General features: G+C 42.9%; 1 protein-coding gene across 1 annotated transcript in view; it reads left to right on the plus strand.

Annotated features, from left to right (window-relative positions):
- CILK1 (ciliogenesis associated kinase 1) overlaps positions 1–21,317 on the plus strand; it is a 72,619-nt gene that overhangs the window by 23,719 nt on the left and 27,583 nt on the right. Inside the window, exons 6-10 of the mRNA XM_089679509.1 lie at positions 5,212–5,344; positions 5,441–5,612; positions 11,773–11,940; positions 14,671–14,976; positions 20,200–20,393. Coding sequence (XP_089535635.1) covers positions 5,212–5,344; positions 5,441–5,612; positions 11,773–11,940; positions 14,671–14,976; positions 20,200–20,393 — 973 coding nt within the window. The remainder of the gene's footprint in view (positions 1–5,211; positions 5,345–5,440; positions 5,613–11,772; positions 11,941–14,670; positions 14,977–20,199; positions 20,394–21,317) is intronic.

Genomic DNA, 21,317 nt, shown 5'->3' on the forward strand with positions numbered 1-21,317 from the left:
AGAGTTTCAAAAAGATCGGCAAGCTAGTGGATCATAAGTTACTGATTCAAGTACCAAGGCTACAAAGAGTGTCAACGCACACTACTGCAGCCCATGCATTATGCCATGTTCTTTCCTTCCTCCGCTGGTGGAAGGAAAGTAAATCCCCATCAACACAGTCCTGGTCGGCAGAATCCAATGATTACTGCTAGCGACTATAGCTACCAGCAGTAAAGGCATGCAAAAAAATCAGATTACCTGGTTGTACCCAAGTCTGTCAAAGGAATGCCTTGGGTACAACCAGCCTGCCCATAGAGGAATCGAATCTCGGCTGGTCCCTGCTGAACCGGCCAAGATTCAATCAACCTATGGCTGACTTTAGAGGCAGCTCTACTGTGGAGATAGCCCATTTAAATTCATTACCTACAGGTGCCACAGAGCTCTGTGCAGTAGGCAAAGCGATACAGGTTTTCCAGGAGGTCATCAGAGGTTAGCATCTTCAATATAACCACAGTAGCCTCATCTGTCAGGGAGGAAACCAGAGTCCGACTTTAATGTCTTTAGTTTAGAGCATCTTTCAGGATCTAGTAGATAATTTAGGTCAGCCCATAGTAAGTCTGTTTGCTGCCAGAAGGGATGCCAAGACATATCTCTACTTTTCCATGAGTCGAGAAGGGGAATCCTTGGGAGTGGACGTATTGCAGAATCCATGGCCTTTGTTATGCGTTCCCACCTAACTCAAGTCCTCTAAAAGTTCCTGCACAAAGAAACAAGTCTTATTCTCATACCCTTTTTTGGCCGAAGTGAGCATGGTTCATGCTTCCTCACTCTAGGGGATTTCCCCCCTTGGGTTCTTCCTCTCATAGAGGATCTAGTTTCTTCAGGGCAAGATCTTCATCTTTATGTTCACAAGTTGAAGGTTCTGAGGAGGACATCCTAAAGCATGGGTGTCAAACTGGCGGTCCTCCAGCTGTTGCCAAACAGGGAATTTCGGACAGAGTGATTAATACTCCAGTTGACAGTCATAAACCATTCACCAGAGCCATTTATGGAAAAATCTGGAATAGATTCAAGTCCTGGATAAAAGCAAATTAGGTTTTTTTTTGTTTGGTTTTTTTTATGATATACCGTACCTATAGTTTTGGAATTCATGTAAGATAGGGCAGACCAGGGATTAGCCCCTAGCACCTTTTTTAAAGTGGTTGTAAACCTCAAACATGAAATTTGAACAAAGCATATCCGTCTATATTGTGTACATGTCTCAATTAAGAGAGCTAAGTGTCATTTCTGTCTGCTGCTTTGTTCCTCTATCAGCATGAGTCACTTCTGACAAGTTTTCCTGACACCAAGAGAAAAAAGGGGAAGGAAGCATTAGCAGATTGATAGCCTCAGTCCTGTTCCTGTGAGTTGTGTGGATGGGAGGGTGTCTGTTTCCTCCAATCAGCTCTCAGAACTCTTCTCTCTTAATTCTGCAGAGTGTAACTTCAGCTCTCCAACAAGTACTTTGAATGAACGTACAGTAATACCTCGGTTTAAGAACGCCTCGGTTAAAGTAATTTTCGGTTTACAAATGAAAATCCACTGAAAATAATGCCTCAGTTTACAAATTTTGTATGAATTTTTTTCGCAATACGAAGTGTATGTCAGTGCTGATTTTTAAATGCAATTGCTGGCTCTTTTTTTTTTTTTTTCTTCACTATAGCTCACAGAATTAGCTGTCACTTTCCCCAAAGTTAACAAAAATGTTGTTTCTAAACGAAACTAAAAAGAAACATTGGTTGCCCCCCCCCCCCCCCCTTTCCTGACCCGCCAGGCTGCATGCTCTGAAAAGGGTCTGGTATGGATTTTGGGGAGGGCCCCCACACCATTTTGTTTTTAAATTTTGGCGTGGGAGTTCCCCTCAAAATCCATACCAGACACGAAGGGCTTGGTATGGATAGGAAGGGGGACGCCACGCAGTTTTTTAAATTATTTTTTTAATTGCCGGCAATTCTTTTACATTCAGCTGTCAGTGGGGAACCCCGCTGACAGTTGAAATATTAACACATGGTTGTCACTACTAAAATGCTGCATGACTTGATAAAATAACTTATGCGGTATTTATTAGTGTTTACTTTTTTCTGATCTCCAGAACAGATTAATTGGTTTCCAGTGCATTCCTATGGGAAACGGCGTTTCGGTTTAAGAATTTTTCGCTATAAGAAAAGTCCTGCAGAATTAATTAAATTCTTAAACCGAGGTATTACTGTACTGTAAAGAAGTGAAGACTGCAGATAGACAGGTACAACTTACAGTTAGGTCCATATATATTTGGACACAGGCAAAATTCTAGTTTTTTTTCAGGTATTTACCAAAACATATTCAAGCTATAGTTATATAATGGATATGGGCTGAAAGTGCATACTTTCAGGTTTAATTTGAGGGTATGTACATCCAAATTGGAGGAAGGGTTTAGGAATTACAGCTCTTAAGAATAGCCCCCCCCCCCCCGTTTTTCAAGGGACCAAAAGTAATTGGACATATTAATATAATCATAAATAAAATTTTTATTTTTAATATTTTGTTGAGAATCCTTTACTGGCAGTGACTGCCTGAAGTCTGGAACCCATGGACATTACCAAAGACTGGGTTTCCTCTTTTCTGATGCTTTGCCAGGCTCTAACTGCAGCTGTCTTTAGTTGTTCTTTGTTTGTGGGTCTTTCTGCCTTTAGTTTTGCCTTCAGCAAGTGAAATGCATGCTCAATTGGGTTGAGATCAGGTGATTGACTTGGCCATTGCAGAATATTCCACTTCTTTTCCTTCAAAAGCTCCTGAGTTGCTTTTGCAGTGTGTTTTGGATCATTGTCCATCTGTACTGTGAAGCGACGTTCGATCAACTTTGCTGTATTTGGCTGAATGTTGGCTGACAGTATATCTCTAAACACTGAAGAATTCATCCGACTGCTTCTGTCTTCTGTCACATCAATAAACATCAATGACCCAGTGCCACTGGAAGCCATGCATGCCTATGCCATCGCACTGCCTCCACCATGTTTTACAGATGACATTGTGTACTTTGGATCATGAGCTGTTCCAAGCCTTCTCAACACTTTTTTCTTCCCATCATTCTGGTACAAATTAATCTTTCATCCATCCAAAGAATGCTTTTCCAGAACTGGTCTTGCTTTTTTAGATTTTTTTTTTTTGCAAAGTCGAAACTAGCCTTTTCTATTCTTCAGGCTTATGAATGGTTTGCAGCTTGTGGTGAACCCTCTGTATTTGCTCTTATGAAGTCTTCTCTTGATTGTAGACTTTGACAATGATACACCCACCTCCTGGAGAGTGTTCTTCACCTGTCTGGTTGTTGTGGGTTTTCTTTACCATAGCGAGGATCCTATGATCATCTGCCACTGTTGTCTTCCGTGGACGTCCATGCCTTGTTATGTTGCTGAGCTCACCAATGCGTTCTTTGCTCAGAATGTACCAAACCTTTGATTTGGCCACTCCTAATGTTGCTGCTATCTCTCTCATGGATTTGTTTTGTTTTTGAAATCTTACAATGGCTTGTTTTATTGCATGGACAGTTTCTTTGAATGCATGATGTTGGTTCACAGCAACAGATTTCAAATGCAAATGCCACACTTAGAATCAACTCCAGACCTTTTATCTGCTTAATTGATGAAGAAATAACAAAGGGATAGCCCACACCTGGCCATGAAACAGCTTTTGATTCAATTGTCCAATTACTTTTGATCCCTTGAAAAAAGGAAGGATGGCTACTCTTAAGAGCTGTAATTCCTGAACCCTTCCTCCAATTTGGATGTACATACCCTCAAATTAAACCCCAGAGTGTGCACTTTCAGCCCATAACCATTATATAACTATAGCTTGAATATGTTTTGGTAAATACCTGAAAAAAAAAACTAAAATTGTGCCTGTGTCCAAATATATATGGACCTAACTGTATGTAGGAGGATTTGTTTCATCTCTGTGTATTACCTGTCACTTCACTGGGTATATGTAAGAGTTTACAACCACTTTAAAGATTCAAGTTGCAGCTGTTATTACAGGAAGATTCTCTTATTGTGAGGTTTGTTTCGAGCCACCAAGGAAGAAACCGGCTAAGACCAGAAGTTGCCCAAGTTGGGACCTATCCCTAGTCTTAAGGGTTATAAGTACTGTAAATCCCATTTTGAGCCTGTTTTAGAGTCCACTCTTAAGAGCCTCACCTTGAAAAAAGTGCTTTTGATATCACTTCTGTTCGCCAAATTATTGAGCTTCAAGCACTGTTGGTTGGAAAACCTTTTCTTCACTATCCTTGTCTTTTCACAGCAGGCTAAAGTTGTTGTTCTACCTACTTTTTCGCAAGGATTCTGCTAATGACAACAGGGTTTTAGATGTAAGAAGATGCTTAATATCCTACTTAGAAGCAACCAAACATATTTGTTCTTCGCAGGCTCTCTTCCTGCTCTTTGCAGGAAGTAGAAAAAATTCAACAAGCTTCAAAGCTTACTTTGGCAAGGTGGATTAGACAGGCTATTTTGGACTCCTACAAGTGCATAGAAGACCCTCCTACATGGGTTAATGCACATTCCACAAAAGCATTGCAGCATCATGGTTGAAGAGATGGTGCCACCCCAGTACAAATCCGTAAGGCTGCAACCTGGTCTTCTTTTTCCACTTTCATTCACCATTACCAGTTGGGCATATTAATTAATTAGGATCAGGCTTTTGGGCATAAGGTCCTCCAAGAAGTGGTCCCTCCCTAAAATGGTAAGTTCTCGGTTATCATCTCATGGACTTTTTTGAAAGACGACTGGGGGGGGGGGACCAGAGTTAGACTTACCAGTAACTCTATTTCCAGTAGTCTTCCAGGACAGCCGACTTCCTGCACTTTTGTTCTATAATGGTATCTTGTGATGTTTTGCAGTTTTGGTCTACAGTTCTCTGTTATACTAACGTGGATGCCGGGAGGACTGCCTTTTAAATCCTATAGTGGCAATGTGTTTCCAGTCTTTTGCGGGAGGAGCTACACATCTCATGGGCTGTGTAGCTCTAACTCTGTTTTTTTTTATTTACTGCGTGAGGCTTCTGCATCACAGAGCATCTGGATTTCAGACTTGTTTAGACTGTCATACAAAAGCCTTTGAAAGTGCTTTATAAACAAACATTTTATATACGATATTAAATAACACATCGTTATTGCACATATTGTGAACTGTTCACATTCACTAATATTAATGTTGTTTACAGGGTTCTTTCACAGAGACCTAAAACCTGAAAACCTTCTTTGCATGGGTCCAGAGCTTGTTAAAATAGCAGACTTTGGACTAGCACGAGAGACGAGATCAAGACCCCCTTATACCGATTATGTGTCAACTAGATGGTAATCCTAGTTTAGCAAGATACAAACAGTCTTTACCTCTGATAGAAGTGCACAAATATAAGATACACTGATGGTGCTATTGTGCTATATTTACAGGTACCGAGCTCCTGAAGTGCTACTTAGATCTACAAATTATAACTCTCCCATCGATGTCTGGGCTGTTGGCTGCATCATGGCTGAAGTTTATACTTTACGACCTCTCTTCCCAGGCTCCAGTGAAATAGATACAATATTCAAGATTTGCCAGGTTCTAGGGACACCTAAAAAGGTATGACCTGGTTTTGTATTATTGTAGGTCACTAACTTCAACTATGTACATTTTAAAAGAGAAGTATGGGAATAGATTTTTTTTTTTTAATCATACTTAGCCAGGTGGATGCAGCATTGATCCGATGCTGCATCTGTCCCCTGCTGACTCTAAGAGTGAGAAGTGAGCGGTCAGACATCTCTGATCACTCAGTTCTCCTTGCCGCTCTGAGCAGAAAGTAGTGACTGTTAGTCACCACTCTCTGCTCTCCCCAGTGTTAGTCACCGCTCTCTGCTCTGCTCCCCCCAGCGCTCACTGGGGCACTGGGCTGTGAAGGGGTGTGAGCGGTTAGCTCATGCTCTCAGTAGCTCACTGAGTGGCTGAGCCAGGTACCAGTCTAGACATCTGGATGGATGCCAACTTTAGAGCCGGGATCTTTCCCCAGCCTTGACCCTGCTGTCGGCTGACATTAGGTCACAGAAGTGTAGAACAAACTGCACTCCTGTGATCCACAGAAGTACAGCCAAACGAGCTTTGGCTGTACTTTTCTCCTTTTAAACATGTACTGTATAAGAAGTAAACACTTCCTGCCTAGCCAAGGTGGTTTATAGCTTAAGAATCTTTCTATTTTTGCTTGTGCTCCTGGAGCATACCTAAGGTCTAGTACTGTTCCTTCGAGAATCATGGACTTTAATCGGATCCTTTTGGAAAGCTGTGAGCAAGAATGGATGGTACACGAGCCTTGCTAGGATAAGGAGAAGAATCCTTGGAGTTTTGCCTGTAATGCAGCCTTATGGCGCTGGACCCCGCGGAGATGAATCCCTGTGCAGTTTTAAATTTGACCAAGTTGCTTTCCAGCAGGGTGCTATACGGTTTTGAAACAATGGCCCCACATTATGGGGACCAGGCCTTCTGTATGACAATGCCCACCATGATGGGTGAAGTTTAGTGCCTGGTGGAAGTCAGGGACCTGTGGCGGGACTGGTAAGCTATCTCTTTTTTTTCTTTCTGAAAGGGAAAAACAAAGCTCAAATTTGGACGGAAAAGTATTGTTTGGTGCAATTGGCCAAATTTGCCACCAGGGGGAGTGGTCACAACATTAAACCTGGAACATGCTTGCCTGTTGGTTCTATTTGGGGCCACTAGAGGGAGCGTTCTTTGTCCCTAGGATTGCGGGACACGTACACAGCAGGGTGCGCACGCATGATCAGTAGTGGCTGGAAACAGAAATCGCCCATGTTTATCTGTCAGGAGGCCTGGGCACACGTGGGCTAATGCCACTGGTGGATTTCTGTGGCCGGGACACAGATCAGGCTATTTAGTGGGGCACATGAGTATTCCTCTGAGGGTTAAGGAACGTTGGCCAATCATTCAGGAGCTGCCTTTTGGTGGCCCGTGAGGTCAGCAATTTGCACTGAGTGTTTTCTTCAGCACACTACTTGCATAGCTGTATATTGTGGTCTGTGTTTTACTATTGGAGGTGCATAGGTATTTACGCTAACTGAAGTAATGTCTTCCAGAAAGCGGAGTGGGGGAGACACAGCAGGGAGGGGCACTAATGTAGCACCGCTAGGTCCTGAGAAACCTAGCCAAATGTCTGCTGTAGTATCCTCTCCTAAGAGTGCAGAAGTGAATGGGCAATCTGAGCCACTGCGCTGGCATTGTGATTACTACTGGGGCATCTGCCTCAGCATATGTAACCAAGGATGATCTTGCTTCAGCCTTAGTGGGTTTAGAGGGTAAGATTGCAGGGATGATTGTGTCTGTTTCTCACAGGACTAAGAAGTGGGAGAGATCCCCGGCACTAGAACCACCAATCCTGGAGCAGGAATGGGTGGAACCTGAGAATGAAGAACAACTGGAGGGAGTTCAGGCAGTATAGTCTCTGTCTGAAGGTTCACAGCCTGAGGAGAAACAGGTGGTCTCTGCCTCCCAATCTCAGAGATGTTTAGTCCAGGACCTCACTGATATGGTACGATCTGGATTCAGGCTGCCTCCGATAGAAACCTCTGAGGTTACTTATTCTTCTCTGGGCTCTTTGAAGCCTCCACAGAGTACTCAGGCATTTCCAGTGTATCCTCTTCTGGTAAATTATGTATTCTGACTGGGATCACGCAGTCAGGGTTTTTGTTCCACTAAAGAGGTTTTCTTGTTTGTACCCCATGGAAGAGAAGTTTGTTAAGAAGTTGGTTATGCCTGTAGTGGATGCAGCTGTTTCATCCTTGAATAAGCCTTTAACGTGTCCTGTGGATAATGTCCAGGTTTCTAAGGATCCAGTGGATAAGAAACTGGAGTCTGGCAGGTTCTGTCACACAGCCAGCAATGATAGCTATTGGCATTTACCAGAGACTTTTCTGACCATGTCAAATGACTGCTTGGAAGACCATCAGTGCAGGGGAATACTCAGCCGAGGATTTGGAGGATGTTCCATGTACTTTTGTTTTGCAGTTGATGCTCCTAAGGATCCAATTTAGCTATTTAGCACACAGGTCCCAGCCTCCAGGAGTAGATCTCAGAATCAGAACCTGAGGAGGCCCTGGGTGCAAAAGTAATTCAAGGCAGATCCAAAGTCTGCCTCCTGAAGGGGCGCCCCCAATCGTACGGGTAGGGGGGGGGGGGGTTTGAATTTTGTAGCTGCCTGGAGGGCTCTAATCCAAGACAAGTGGGTCAATTCCACAATTTCTCTGGGGTACAGACTAGAGTTTCTGGTATCCCAACCCCCCCCCCTCTCTGGTTTCTATCAAATGTACCGATGAATGAAGAGAAGAGCTTTTACAGGCACACGATCCCCTATTGTGTCAGGGGTGATCACGGAGGTTCCAGCAGACAAAAGGTTTCAGAGGTTTTATTCAAACCTGTTTACAGTTCACAAAGCCAAATAGGGATATAAGGCCCATTTTGGACCTCAAGGGTCTGAATCAGTTTCTAAATGTCCGGTCTTTTCATATGGAATCAGTTCGGTCAGTAGTGGCCTCTTTACAGGAAGATTAATTTTTAGATTTTTAGCGTCCATAGACATCAAGGACACATACCTACATGTGCTTCTATTCATTCCTCACCAAAAATGTCTCCGGTTTACATTAGGGGCTTTGCATTACCAGTTCATAGCAGTACCATTTGGGCTGGCTATGGCTCCCAGAGTTTTCAAAAAAATTCTTGCGCCGGTGTTGGGGCTGCTCAGAACTCAGGGGGTATCGGTCATAGGTTATCAAGATGACCTGTTGCTCAGAGGTCGGTCGGTTCTAGGGCTGAAGCAGGATGTGGTTCTGACGATGCAGATCCTGGAACAGCTGGGCTTGGTGCTCAACTTCGAGACGTTGGCCCTGGAGCCAGTACATAGCCTGTGGTATTTTGGGATGGTCCTAGACACAATTCAGGCAAAGGTATTTCTGCCTCCAGGGAAACGTTGCGCTCTGAGGAACAAAGTTTGCAGTTTAAGGGCCAAGAGGTATCCTTCAATTTGTCTCTGTATGAGGTTCCTGGGGAAGATGGAGGCAATTCTCTATGCCCAATTCCACTCCAGACCTCTGCAAAGGAACATTCTGACTGTTTGGAACAAGAAGGTTCTGGCACCGGATTAGCGTATGTCTCTCTCTCCCGAGGTAATGCGAAGCCTGAATTGGTGGTTGATGACTTACAATTTGGAGAGGGGGAGATCCTTTCAGCCGGTGGTGTGAAAATTGGTAACCACTGATGCCAGCTTCTCAGGTTGAGGGGCTGTCCTGGAGGAGGCCACAGTTCAGGGAATGTGGCTTCCATGGGAGAGGATCAATGTTCTTGAGCTCCGGGCAGTGAGGCTCACTCTAAGGTATTGGACATCCAGGCTTCAGGGTTGGCCTGTAAGGATTCAGTCTGACAATGCCACAGCAGTGGCATACATCAACCACCAGGGCGATACCAGGAGTCAAGGGGCTCAGAAGGAGGCGAATTACATTCTGACCTAAGCAGAGAGATCTTTTCCAAGTTTGTCAGCAGTGTTCATTCCGGGGGTGGAAAATTGGCAAGCAGATTATCTCAGTCGCCGGCAGTTGATTCCAGGGAAATGGGCTTTGCATCTCGAGGTTTTTTAAGGTAGTCTACCGGCGATGGGGTTGCCTGGATATAGATCTATTGGCATCCAGGTTCAACAACAAGGTTGGTCTTTTTGTATCCAGAGTAAGGGACCCTCGAGCGGCAGAGATAGATGCATTGGTGCTTCCTTGGAACCAGTTTTCACTGATTTTATGCTTTTCCTCAGATTCAGTTGCTGCCACGTGTTATACAGGATTCGGGAGTCTTTTCTGGTGATGCTGATTGCCCTGATCTGGCCCAGGAGGGCCTGGTACACGGACATGTTGAAGATGGCAGTGGATGGGCTGTGGTCCCTGCCATGTCAGCCATACCTGCTGTCTCAAGGAACTATATAGCACCCAGCTTCATGGTTGCTAAATTTTGATGGCATGGCTATTGAGACCCAGATCCTGAGGAATAGGGGAGTATCGGATTCTGTCGTCTTCATTATGTTGAGCGCTAGAAAGGTAGCCTCTGGGAACATTTATTATAGAACTTGGAAGGCTTACATTTCCTGTTGTGAGGTCCAGAAATGGCACCCATAAAAATATGTGATTGGTAGGATTCTGTCCTTTCTTCAGTCATGGTTGGAGAACTTGGCTGTTGGTACCATTAAGGGCTTTCAGCTTTAGCTGTTTTTTTCAAGAGGCCCATTGTGTCTTACTCTTTGGGTCACACCTTTTGTACAAGGAGTAATGCATATTGCACCTCCTGTTAGGTTACCTCTGTGTCTTTGGGACCTAAACTTGGTTTTGGAGGTTTTGCAAAAAACACCAATTAAACCTATCAGGGAGATTCCCCTGGTCCTGCTGTTCTGGTTTTGCATCAAGATAAGGTGGTGTTGCGATCTCAACCGACCTTTTTACCAAAGGTGGTTTCTAGTTTACATCTCAATCAGGACATCGTTCTGCCTTCATTCTTTCCTGGGCCTCAGTCAGCAAGAAAAAGATCTCTGCATACCTTGGATGTGGTTCGCGCTGTAAGGGTCTTCTTGAAGGTGACGGCACAGGTCAAGAGGTCAGATGCTCTGTTTGTGTTGCCGGAGTAACCTAGGAAGGGACAGGTGGGGCATCCAAGGAGACTTTCTCATTGGATCCGCCAACTGGTCATGCAAGCCTATGGTTTGAAAGGTAAGGTCCCACCCTTTCGAGTAAAGGCCCACTCTACCAGGAATATGGGGGCATCTTGGGCAATCTACCTTCAGGCGTCAGTGGCTCAGGTTTGCAAGGCTGCTACATGGTCTTTGGTTCACACATTCACAAGGTTCTATCAGGTGGATGTCAGAGCCGCGGAAGATTCTACCTTTTGGCTGCAGTGTTTACGGATGGCTGAGTAGGTCCTGAGGGATTGATGGTGGCTTTCATGGTGTCACCCTCCTCTCAAATTTTTTTATTGCTTTAGGACATCCCACATAGTCATGAATAGCCTGTTTTTTGTCCTGTGATGCATGATAAAGATAACTGGACTTTTTATACATACCTGTAAAATCTATTTCTTGGAGTACATCATGGGATACAGAGGTCCCTCCCTTCCTTTCTGGAATTCTATTGCTTGCTACACAAACTGAAGTACTTCCTGTGTAGGGGGGGGGTTATATAGGGGAGGACCTCCTCTCTGAATGGTCAGCCAGTGTCCATTTACCTATAGGTGGCATATTACCCACATAGTCATGCACAGCCTGCATTTTGTCCCGTGATGTACTCCGAGAAACGGATTTTACAGGTAAGAAAAAAATGTATTATTTTTCCTTTCCAACATAACGGGCCCCCAAATACTGGGGTTCCAGAACATGCATATTTCAACACATTCTGGTAGTATCAAGAACACACCTACCCTTTGGGCAAAGGAACCACTTATACTCTTGGGCCTAAGGGAACATACATGTGGTAAGAAGAGTCAGATGAGCTTTTGACACTTGTCAGGACAGGTAGAAATTTACATGTTAGAATACTTCTGAATCTAGGGCACTCAGAATGCTGGGTAGGGCATCTAAGTATAGTTTCAGTGCCTTCATTGTGGTGCTGTAGCCTGTACTGCCATTCGGGTTCAGAAAGGTTTATTTTATTACTCTCTTCTATTATTGTAATATTATTTTACTTTGATGTTCTGATGCTATCATTTTCTTACTCAGACTGACTGGCCTGAAGGCTACCAGCTTGCCACTGCAATGAATTTTCGTTGGCCCCAGTGTGTTCCTAATAACCTAAAATCATTAATTCCTAATGCAAGTAGTGATGGAATCCAGGTTATGCGAGATATGCTTCAGTGGGACCCTAAAAAACGGCCAACAGCTAGCAAGGTGGGTACTGTAAGTGATTGTAGACTAGTTAACTTGAGTTATTAGTATTAAATATATATTGTAAATATGTTGTAATATTCCCAGTAAAAGGGAATTTCCAGGAAAACTGAGAAATCACTGCCTTTTCTGGATTGTCCTCCTAGATTGTTCTCCTCCCCAGTTGCAGGTCTCTAGTTTTTCTTGGGACAGAGACTGATAGTCATAGACCTCACATGCAGTGCTCATTGCTAATGAAATGTAGTATTACGGCACAGCATTAAAGAGAAAGCAAACCAGTTCTTTAAAGTACATTTTTAATATCTACCAGTATTCATATTGTAAGGGAGCAAAAAAAAGAAGATCCTTGTTGGGATTTACATACATTTTAACAGCTGCTGAGATAAGATGTTGGCCACATAGAAAGTGAATTGTTTTTAACCAGGCAGCTTAAGCCACCCATAGATGGCTTGAATCTTGGCTGGTTCAGGCCGATTATACCCAAGTCGATCCATCAGTTGACTTGTGGACAACCAGCATGTTGGATTTCTAGCATACAATTACTGCCAGCAGCTATAGCCACTAGTAGTAATCACTGTGTTCTCCCGGTAAAGACGGAACTCCCCCCCCCCCCCCCCCACTAGGCTGTGTTAACAGGGGAATCTAGAGATTTTCTTTCCTGCACCCCATGGTTGCAGGAAAGAAAATTGCGCCATTTGTGGCCTGCCTTAGACTTGCATTGTAAGAATGAGCAGTAAAACGTAACCATTGTGTAGCACTGCAAAAGGGAAAGCAGAACCTGTGTTGGTAATGAACAACTATGACTTATTTCTATGTCCATGTATAATTGAAGCTAGAAACATGTCTCTATTCATAACAACAGTTATGGCCGAATGGCAGCCGGCAAAAACCCTCACCTTTTCGGGTGGACGCCATATGGCGTCCTTTCGGGCATGTGCAGTTTGCGCGCCTGCAGAGCCACGCAGTGGCGCGATCTGTCACTGGCCGTGTACCTCGGACACGGCCGATGACAGATCTGAGTACCGGCCCCGTTGCCGGTACCAGGTGACCTGCTGTTACCAATCACAGCAGGTCACATGACAGTTGTATACAATGGATGGCTTCATTCATGTATCCATTGTATACTAGTGTGGCTAGCTGTGAATGGTCACAGTGATCACATGCACAAGCTGTGCCAATCACAGCCCAGCTGTGTCATGTGATTTAGCCAAGACCAAATCACAGCTAAGCACAAAAAAAAAAAAAAACCCTGAATAAATTTATGTCATTCAGGTAAATGCTTGCTTATAGCAAAGTAATTCTTTGCTATAAGCAAATTGTGTAAAAAAAAAAAAAAAAATACTGATCACTTCCCCAAAGTAGTACAATGTTACTGTAGTAACATTGTACTACTTTGGTCATACTGAAATATGAAAAAAAATATAAAAAAATGTAATAAATTAAAAATCATAAAAAAAATAAAAAAAAACTGCACTGGTGACAGTATGTAAAAAAAAAAAAATAGCAAATCATTTTTTAAATTTTTTCATTTTCCGTAAAATTATGACAAAAAAAATACAACTTCAAAAAACTCCCCATGCCTCTTATGAAGTACGTCGGACTGTCTACTCTGCAAAAAGGGTTCATTTGGAGGATATCTGTACTGTTCTGATATTCTTGGACCTCAAGAAATTAGATTGGCTGTCAGTACTTGACAATTAGATTGACAATTAGATTGATTAATTAGATTGATCAATATTCAGATCTATACCATAGTTTGTGAACTCTATAACTTTCCTACAAACTAAAAAATACATCCTAATTTGGGTTATTTTCACCAAAGACATGTAGCACAATTCATCTTGGCCTACATTTATGAAGAACAATTATTTATTTGCAAACTTTTATAACACAAACAAAGAAAAACGTGTTTTGTTTTTTTTTTTCAAAATTTTCGGTCTTTTTTTATTTAGCAAAAAATGAAAACCCCAGTGGTGATTAAATATCACCAAAAGAAATCTCTAGTTGTGTGAAGAAAATGATACAATTTTATTTTGGGTACAATGTTGTATGACCGCGCAATTGTCATTCATAGTGTGAGAGAGCTGAAACCTGAAAAATGGCCTGGGCAGGAAGGGGGTAAAAGTGCCCATATTGAAGTGGTTAAGGTGTATCTATGGCTAAAATGTAAAATCATATATTAATTTCCACCTTGAATTTCACATATTGAAGTTTGTAAACATGCTTTCTGAAGCTTCCCACACATTTCATCCCTTTAATTCTGTGACACATATTCACTATGCCCTGTGAGCAGGCACTACTGTGTCACACATTTCTCAGAGCCTGTCTTTTGAACTACAGAGGTGCTTTCAGGAGGTGAATTTAGTACAGGAATTATTGCTGGCAGGCAGCAATGTACTATGGGATATGTTGTCTAAGAAAAAGAAAGTAAATAGAGGAGGAGGAGACAGGCAGCACTCATAATATGAAACGATTTTCAAGTAAGCTTATATCATTTTTAGTGCTGGTAAAATGCTGTTGTCATAAAATCGGTGTATGCTGTGACCATAGATTTTCTTTAACATCAAGCTGTTTTTTTCATGTGTATTTAAAATTTAATTGTAAAGCGTATATTCAAGATCAACCTCATGCTTACTTACTTGTGGCTATGTGGGTTGCACCTCTTAAATACGCTTGGCTTTTTTAAATGTATTTTACAATATATACATTCCCTGCTATATTTTTCACTGGTAGGCACTCAGGCATCCATATTTTCAAGTGGGTCAAGCTCTTGGAACACCTCAAAGAATTCAAGAGTTAACAAAACCACAGAGGGACATCCAGGAGAAACCAATTCCATTACATATCAAACCTGTACCACCTGCTCAGCCTCCTCCAAAATTTAATGTTAGACTCTCAACACGAGCTCTCCAGCAAAGTCAGTCAAATGGACATCCTGTCAAAGTGAGTGCATCCACAACAGATTCTCTAGAAGGTTCACAAGAAAGAGGCTCCATCAGCCACCCACTGCTACCAGCAAGAAGCAACCAACCTCCATTTGTGAGTAACACATTTCCCGACAATTTGGGCAAATTAAAATGTTACCTATAGGAATTTTTTTTTTTAACTATTTTTATTAAAGCCAATATTGCTTGAATACAGGCCTGGACTGGGACAAAAAATAGGCCCAGGCACTTTATACTGTGTCGGGGGGAGGGGAGGAGTTAAAAAAGACAACTTATTGAGTGGATGGGAGGGGGGGAAACAAACATACACACCCCCCCCCCCTCATAGGGTCTGGGGACATTTACTATTGTGGACTTCACAATACTCCACAGTACACTGTGAGATTGGGATGGGATAGGAAGACCAGGTTTTTGCAGCAGGAGCCAAGGATCAACACTCTGTGTGTAAAATGCTGCCTGCTAATGGTAACCTGTGTCAGAGGGACCCTCAATTTTCACCAGAGGGACATACCTCTGTCAATAAGCACATGGACATGGATTAAAAGACATCTGTGAGGAGGACTAAGAGCCACCTCCCCCTGTGTAGCTTTCCTGCGCTGGACTGTTAGATGCTACCCCCACCCTGGACAAAGCCAATGATAGGTCCTGTGTCCCCCTATGGGGTAGGGTCCATGTGGATGTCTGCAGCTTGGTAACTCTGGAGCCCGAAGTGGTCTGCAACCACCACTCATGGGGCCCCTTACTGCCAGCCAAGGTAGGAATTGCAGTGTCCTCCTCCGCCGTCTCTCTGAGTATCTGACATTGCTGTGCTCCCCGTCACTTCCCATCCACAGGCAGCAGTCACCACGAAGGGTAGGCAAGTCTGTGAGACCCCTATGTCTGCTATTCCAGCCCTGGGCTAGCTTAGCCCACCAGGCAAATGCCAACTGAGCCTGATGGCTAGTCTGGGCCTGCTTGTATATATTGAGCACACAAATTAGTTTAAGTAAGCAGTAATAACATAAATGTACATATAAAGTCATTCATAAAGTTGTCTTGCCTTGAATATAGACCTAAACTTCTGTTTTCTTAATTTCCTCACCGTAATGGGTTTAGTTCATCTGTATGCATGCAAGTCTCATCCCTCTGTCTCCACCTGCTCTACCCCAATACAAACTACATACTCAGGCTCTAAATGCTGCAACAGACATAGATTGACCATGAAGTGTAAATCTAGAGTTCTGCAGTGTGGAGGTACTTTGGTAAACATATTTGACTTTGTTTATCCTTGTGAGCAAGCCAGCAGTGATGAAACATGTCAAGGAAGGTTACGTTTGAGTTGAGATGTTTTTGCATGCAGTTTTTTTGTGGAAAATTATTAAATACAGAAAGAAGAGCTGAGTTTTGGAGTGCAGCTTACATTTTTTATAGTCCTGTTTTCTACCTAAGTGCACACAGCCATAACATATACTGTAAATTAAAGGTTTCTACTAAATGTAAAAGGTAAAAAGGAAATAGTATATTCCTTTACCACTGAAATTAAATTATGCCACTAAAGCTGGCCATATATTACACAATTTATTTGTACAATTTTCCAAAACCATAGAATATGAGGTCAAACCTAAACACTTTCAATTTTTATGCAATCAGGCAGGTCCTTGCACTACATATTTGAAAGTAAATCTAAAGGAAAGTAAACAAGAAAATTGTGTAATGTATGGCCAACTTAAATCTATTCTATAAACTATTTTATTTACACTATGACTCCTACATGACAGTTTGCAAGGACTTCCATGAGAATACCTCATTGTTCCCCAAGAGGACAGTGCCGAATGTGTAGACAAAAAAAGAACACGCATGGATATTGAAGGTGGTTTAGGACCCTTGGCATGGGGGTTTTTGTTTAGAAGGTTCTTAAAAGACAAGTTCACCTTTCAACAAAAAATAATAAATGCACAGTTTTTGCAAGTAAAAAAAAAATGCATTTATTATTTTTTGTTGTAGGAGCCTGTAAAGCATTGCACTAGCGATCAGCAGATTGCTGATGCCATGCAGGTCACCTGTAGAGCTGTCAGTGTATCTGCTCCCTCATATGAGCAAGTCAATACTTACTGACAGGAAGACAGAATGAATTACCACAAAGTGCCATAGTAGTTCACGGAGAACTACAAGCTGTCAACCGCTGTTGGGACGTGTAGTTTCTCATTCAGAGAACACTGTGAATGAGTGATGCGGCCAGGTGGAAGTATTTTTTTTTTTTTTTTGTGACAGCTATTAGAGAGAGAGAAGATCCCCGCTAGCTGTCACATCAGGGTGCAATCCAACAGTAACATGCTACAAAAGACAAACTTATCCTTTAAGAGGTTTAGAAAACTGAGGATTTATTACTACTCTAGGCAAAGGTTAAGTCCATATTGTGAACAGAAGCAATAAGGTGGAGCTGGGATTAGGTTCAGGGAGATGCTGGACAGCCGTATTGAACATCCAGGAACAAGGATGACAAAGGCTGCAATATGGTACAGATAAAGGGGTAAGTCCAGAGTCCAGTGACAGTGATCCGGTGCAACAATGACAGATCAGCAGAATCACATTGGCAGCGATACACTGCAGCAGGGAAAATCACAGGGGTGATAATAGGACAAAGCAAGGGGTCACTGCACTCTTCACAAAACAGGATGCTTCCCATGGTCCATGAAGTGATACCGGTAATTCAGTTGACTAGGCCCTTGTAGGGCAATGGAGGGGAGGACGGACAAAGCATTTTCTGGGCTCAAAGTAAAGGATAAGGTAGTCCTCTGCAGTCTGGCCATAGCTTTGGGTCCGCACAGGTCACAGGCAGCAAAAGGTCCATAAAGGAGGAGGCGTCTAGGTGTCCAGTTAGCTACTCACAGCTAATAAGGAAGTCTCAGCAGTCCCAATCACCAAAAATACACGGGTGCAGAACTTCATCTCCCAGCAGTTCTAATGCACCTTCTAGTGCCTTTCTATAATTAGGCCACACATTTATACGTTTTCTCTGTGTCTGGAACAAACGCAAACTGTGTATACTTTTACTCTTTTCTCTGTTATACAGCACATATCTATTATATGGTGCCTGGAGTTCAGTCTGTGGTCAAATTGCCAGTTCTGAAGTGTTCCGATACATCCTGGTATAGAATACAGTGAAAGTGATTCTAAACCTGTATATTTTTATTTTAATTACAAACATGTTGTATTTACCTGTTCTGTGCAGAGCAGCCCCAATCCTTCTCTTCTGAGTTTCCCTGCTGGCACTCCTGGCTCCTCCCCCCTGCCAAGTACCTCCATAGAAAGCCATTTGCTAAGGGGGGTACCCATGCAGGCTCGCTCCCAAGCCCCACTGCCTGTGTTCATTAATAAAGACAGCAAGGCTTCACCTTGATGACAGCAACAGGAGCCAACGACTCCTACTATCAATCTGCCCTGTGAGGTGGAAGAGAGCCACTGCTCTCGTGCACAGCACTGGACAGCACTGGACTTTTCGGCTGAGGTCCTGAATGGTGCCTTCTCATTAAACATCTAAATATGCCATGCTGTTCCCAACCTGCCTTCAGGCGGTCGGTGAAGATTGGGTGCATTTCCTTAAAGTTCCGGAGATGACCTTGGCCTGACTCGATCAACCTAACCGCAGTCACCCTGACTGATCCTATCGTCCACTCGTGGAGGTTGTGAGTAAGATCTCCACCATACCAGTTGGCTAATAGGAGATTCTTCTTTTCGGATATCCCCCTCTGGAATCTCCCTCTCGTACATCTCATTGGCATTTTTATACCGCCTGATATGAGTGCTGAGGATTTCATTGCATTCCTCTTTTGCTTTTCCATTATTCCCCCTCCCTCCTTTTTTTCCTCTTTTTTTTTTCTTTCTTTTGATACCACATTTTCTTTTCGGTACCGGAACCTGCCAGCCTGTTCTGATGACTTAGACACCTCAGTACTCTTACCCCCTGAATATCCTTACACCCTTACTTCCAGATATCCAAAACCTGAGAACAGAGTGGAGCCCCTCCTTTTTCTCCAACAAGGGGTTTGATTTTACATAGTTTTCATCACTGAGAGTATGCTCAAGAACCCAGCCGGCTTTCTCTACGACCTACCCCAAGCTGGCTGACACACCATGTGTCTTGCTATTCGGTCACCACTCCAAGTGTTTGTCCCCATAAGACTATGTTTTTTGGTTGATTGTTATGGGTTTTATGCCCCAACCATGCTGGAAAGGTGGAGGGCAGGGTGGGGGAAATGGGTTTTACCGGTATATATGTTTCTATGTATGTTATTCACAGTTTGCATATGTCTATATTCATGGTACATTGCTAATGCAGTACATATGCACTACACTAATCCTTGTTTCCTAAGTACTGGATGCTGTTTACGATGTCTCAGACATGGCGGTTGCACTATTGGTTCTCCTTAGGCCCATGTTTATCTTAGCCATATGGTTCCTGTAAAGTTTCTCACTTGGAACGTCTGCAGGATTCAAGATAAAATTAAAGCGGAGTTCCAGTCCCCAGAAGAAATTTATTTTTTTTAAAAGTTGACCCAGTATTGCCTTTTGGAGAACATTAACAGTTGGATAAAGTTGTAAGTTATAGCCTTCTAATTTGTTTTAAATATGTAATCTTTACCTTGATCTCGGAAGCAGGCAGGCGCCATGATGGCTGTGGGCATCTGAAGCCCGCAATGCTTTGAAGCGCCCATGGATAGACTGGGTCTATCATGCCAAGCACACCCACGTATTCCTGTGGTGTTTCAGTTTTAGTGACCTAAACGGTACAATTGGAACTGATGTTGCTTGGCTCAGACCCACATGGCAAATACATCATTATGTACGTGACTCTGTATCGGTACCCTTGCCTATTCCTGGCTTACACTATCCCACCCCCTTATAATTTTGCGGTGGTCAGTGAGGGCTTTCTTTTCATGGCACAGTACCTGCCATATGACTGGGGGACTTCAATATGGTATTAAATCCTATCCTAGACCATCTCCACGTAGCTGCAGACCCCCCCCCCCCCACTGTGACAACAACCAGACTCAGTCTCTTGTTTGCTGATTTTGCTCTGATAGATACGTGGCGAAATAAATATCCCCACGCAGAGGCGTTCTGTTGTTTTTCCGGACACATTCCACTATGCCCCATATAGACTTTATAGTCATGTCTACAACCTTGCTACCTCTTATTGAGGATACATATTGGCTATTGGCCACACACACATCATCGAAACCAAATGTCTGATCAATCTGTATCTAAATATAAATTAGTCCTTGTTTTAAGAGTTGTAGCTGAAAATCTCAAAATAAAGTGCCATTTTTATTTTCAGAAAGTCATCACCAATTCAGAGGTTAATAATACAGATCTTAATGCAAAGAATAGGAGGCGATGGGGGCATATTACAAAAACACTTAAGGTATCTGATGAGTTGGATGACTTTGAAGATCTTGATGTGCATTGTTCAGTCACTAAAACTGAATTAAAGAATGAAAAACGGAGACCAAGTGAGGTTGATCTTTGTAGGTAAGCTAAATTTTTCTTCTTGTTAATTGCAAATTGGCACAGTTGGACAGAAGAAGTTATATGCTGTTTTCTGCTGCGAGAAATACATGTAGTATTTTTTTTTAGTCATTCTAACTGTAGATATTTTGCACTGTTTCTGGCAAAGGTGTAATTTAAGACAAACACCTTTAAAGGGAAAGTATAATGTATTTTTTCTGTAAGCGCATATTTTGTGTTCTCATTAAAATGTTTCACTTTTAGGGCGCTTTCACATTGATGCAGTGTGCTTTTCCCCGCACCACAGGTGCAATGCAGTGTACTCGCGGGTTACCTGCTCTGTGCTATAGACGACTTCTACATCGGGCTGTTTTGATGTGTTTTCTGCGCTGCAGCCACGTTGTGGGAAAACTGCCCCGCATCAGTGTTAAAGCGCCCTTAACGTATTCATAGCCCAGACAATGTGAAATGAAGTATCTGTATATTATTATAAAGCAGCAAAAGAGCTTTAAAAAGCCATGACTGACCTCTGTAGCTTTTGTAACTCATTCTCAAATATCACAGCAAATACTAAAATCAAGTTTCGAGCTAGGTTCACACCTAACTGCTGAGGTTCAGTGCGCTAAAGCATGGACATTTTTTCACATGTTTTATTCAAAATGAATGGGCTGGCATGTACCTCAGAAGCCCAGAAATCAGACTTGCACCTTTTTAACAATGCAGCATACTTCAGTGCATGTTAGTGTGCAGCATATCTCCGTTGGAGAGGTGCATTGGGGTACCAATCAGAATGAGTGGCACCATTGCAGGAAGTATGTGGCACTTCGTGTTGCGGTAACGCACACAGGAACATGCACTTTTCCACAACCCAGTAGTGTGGACAGAGCCTTATGCTAGGTACACCGTGGCCGAGTATTGGCTGAAATCAACCAGTACAGTAGAAACCGG

This window comes from Staurois parvus, unplaced genomic scaffold, assembly GCF_062004578.1.
Source record: "Staurois parvus isolate SC_StPar_1 unplaced genomic scaffold, SC_StPar_1.0 ptg000226l, whole genome shotgun sequence".
NCBI classification, from domain to species: domain Eukaryota; kingdom Metazoa; phylum Chordata; class Amphibia; order Anura; family Ranidae; genus Staurois; species Staurois parvus.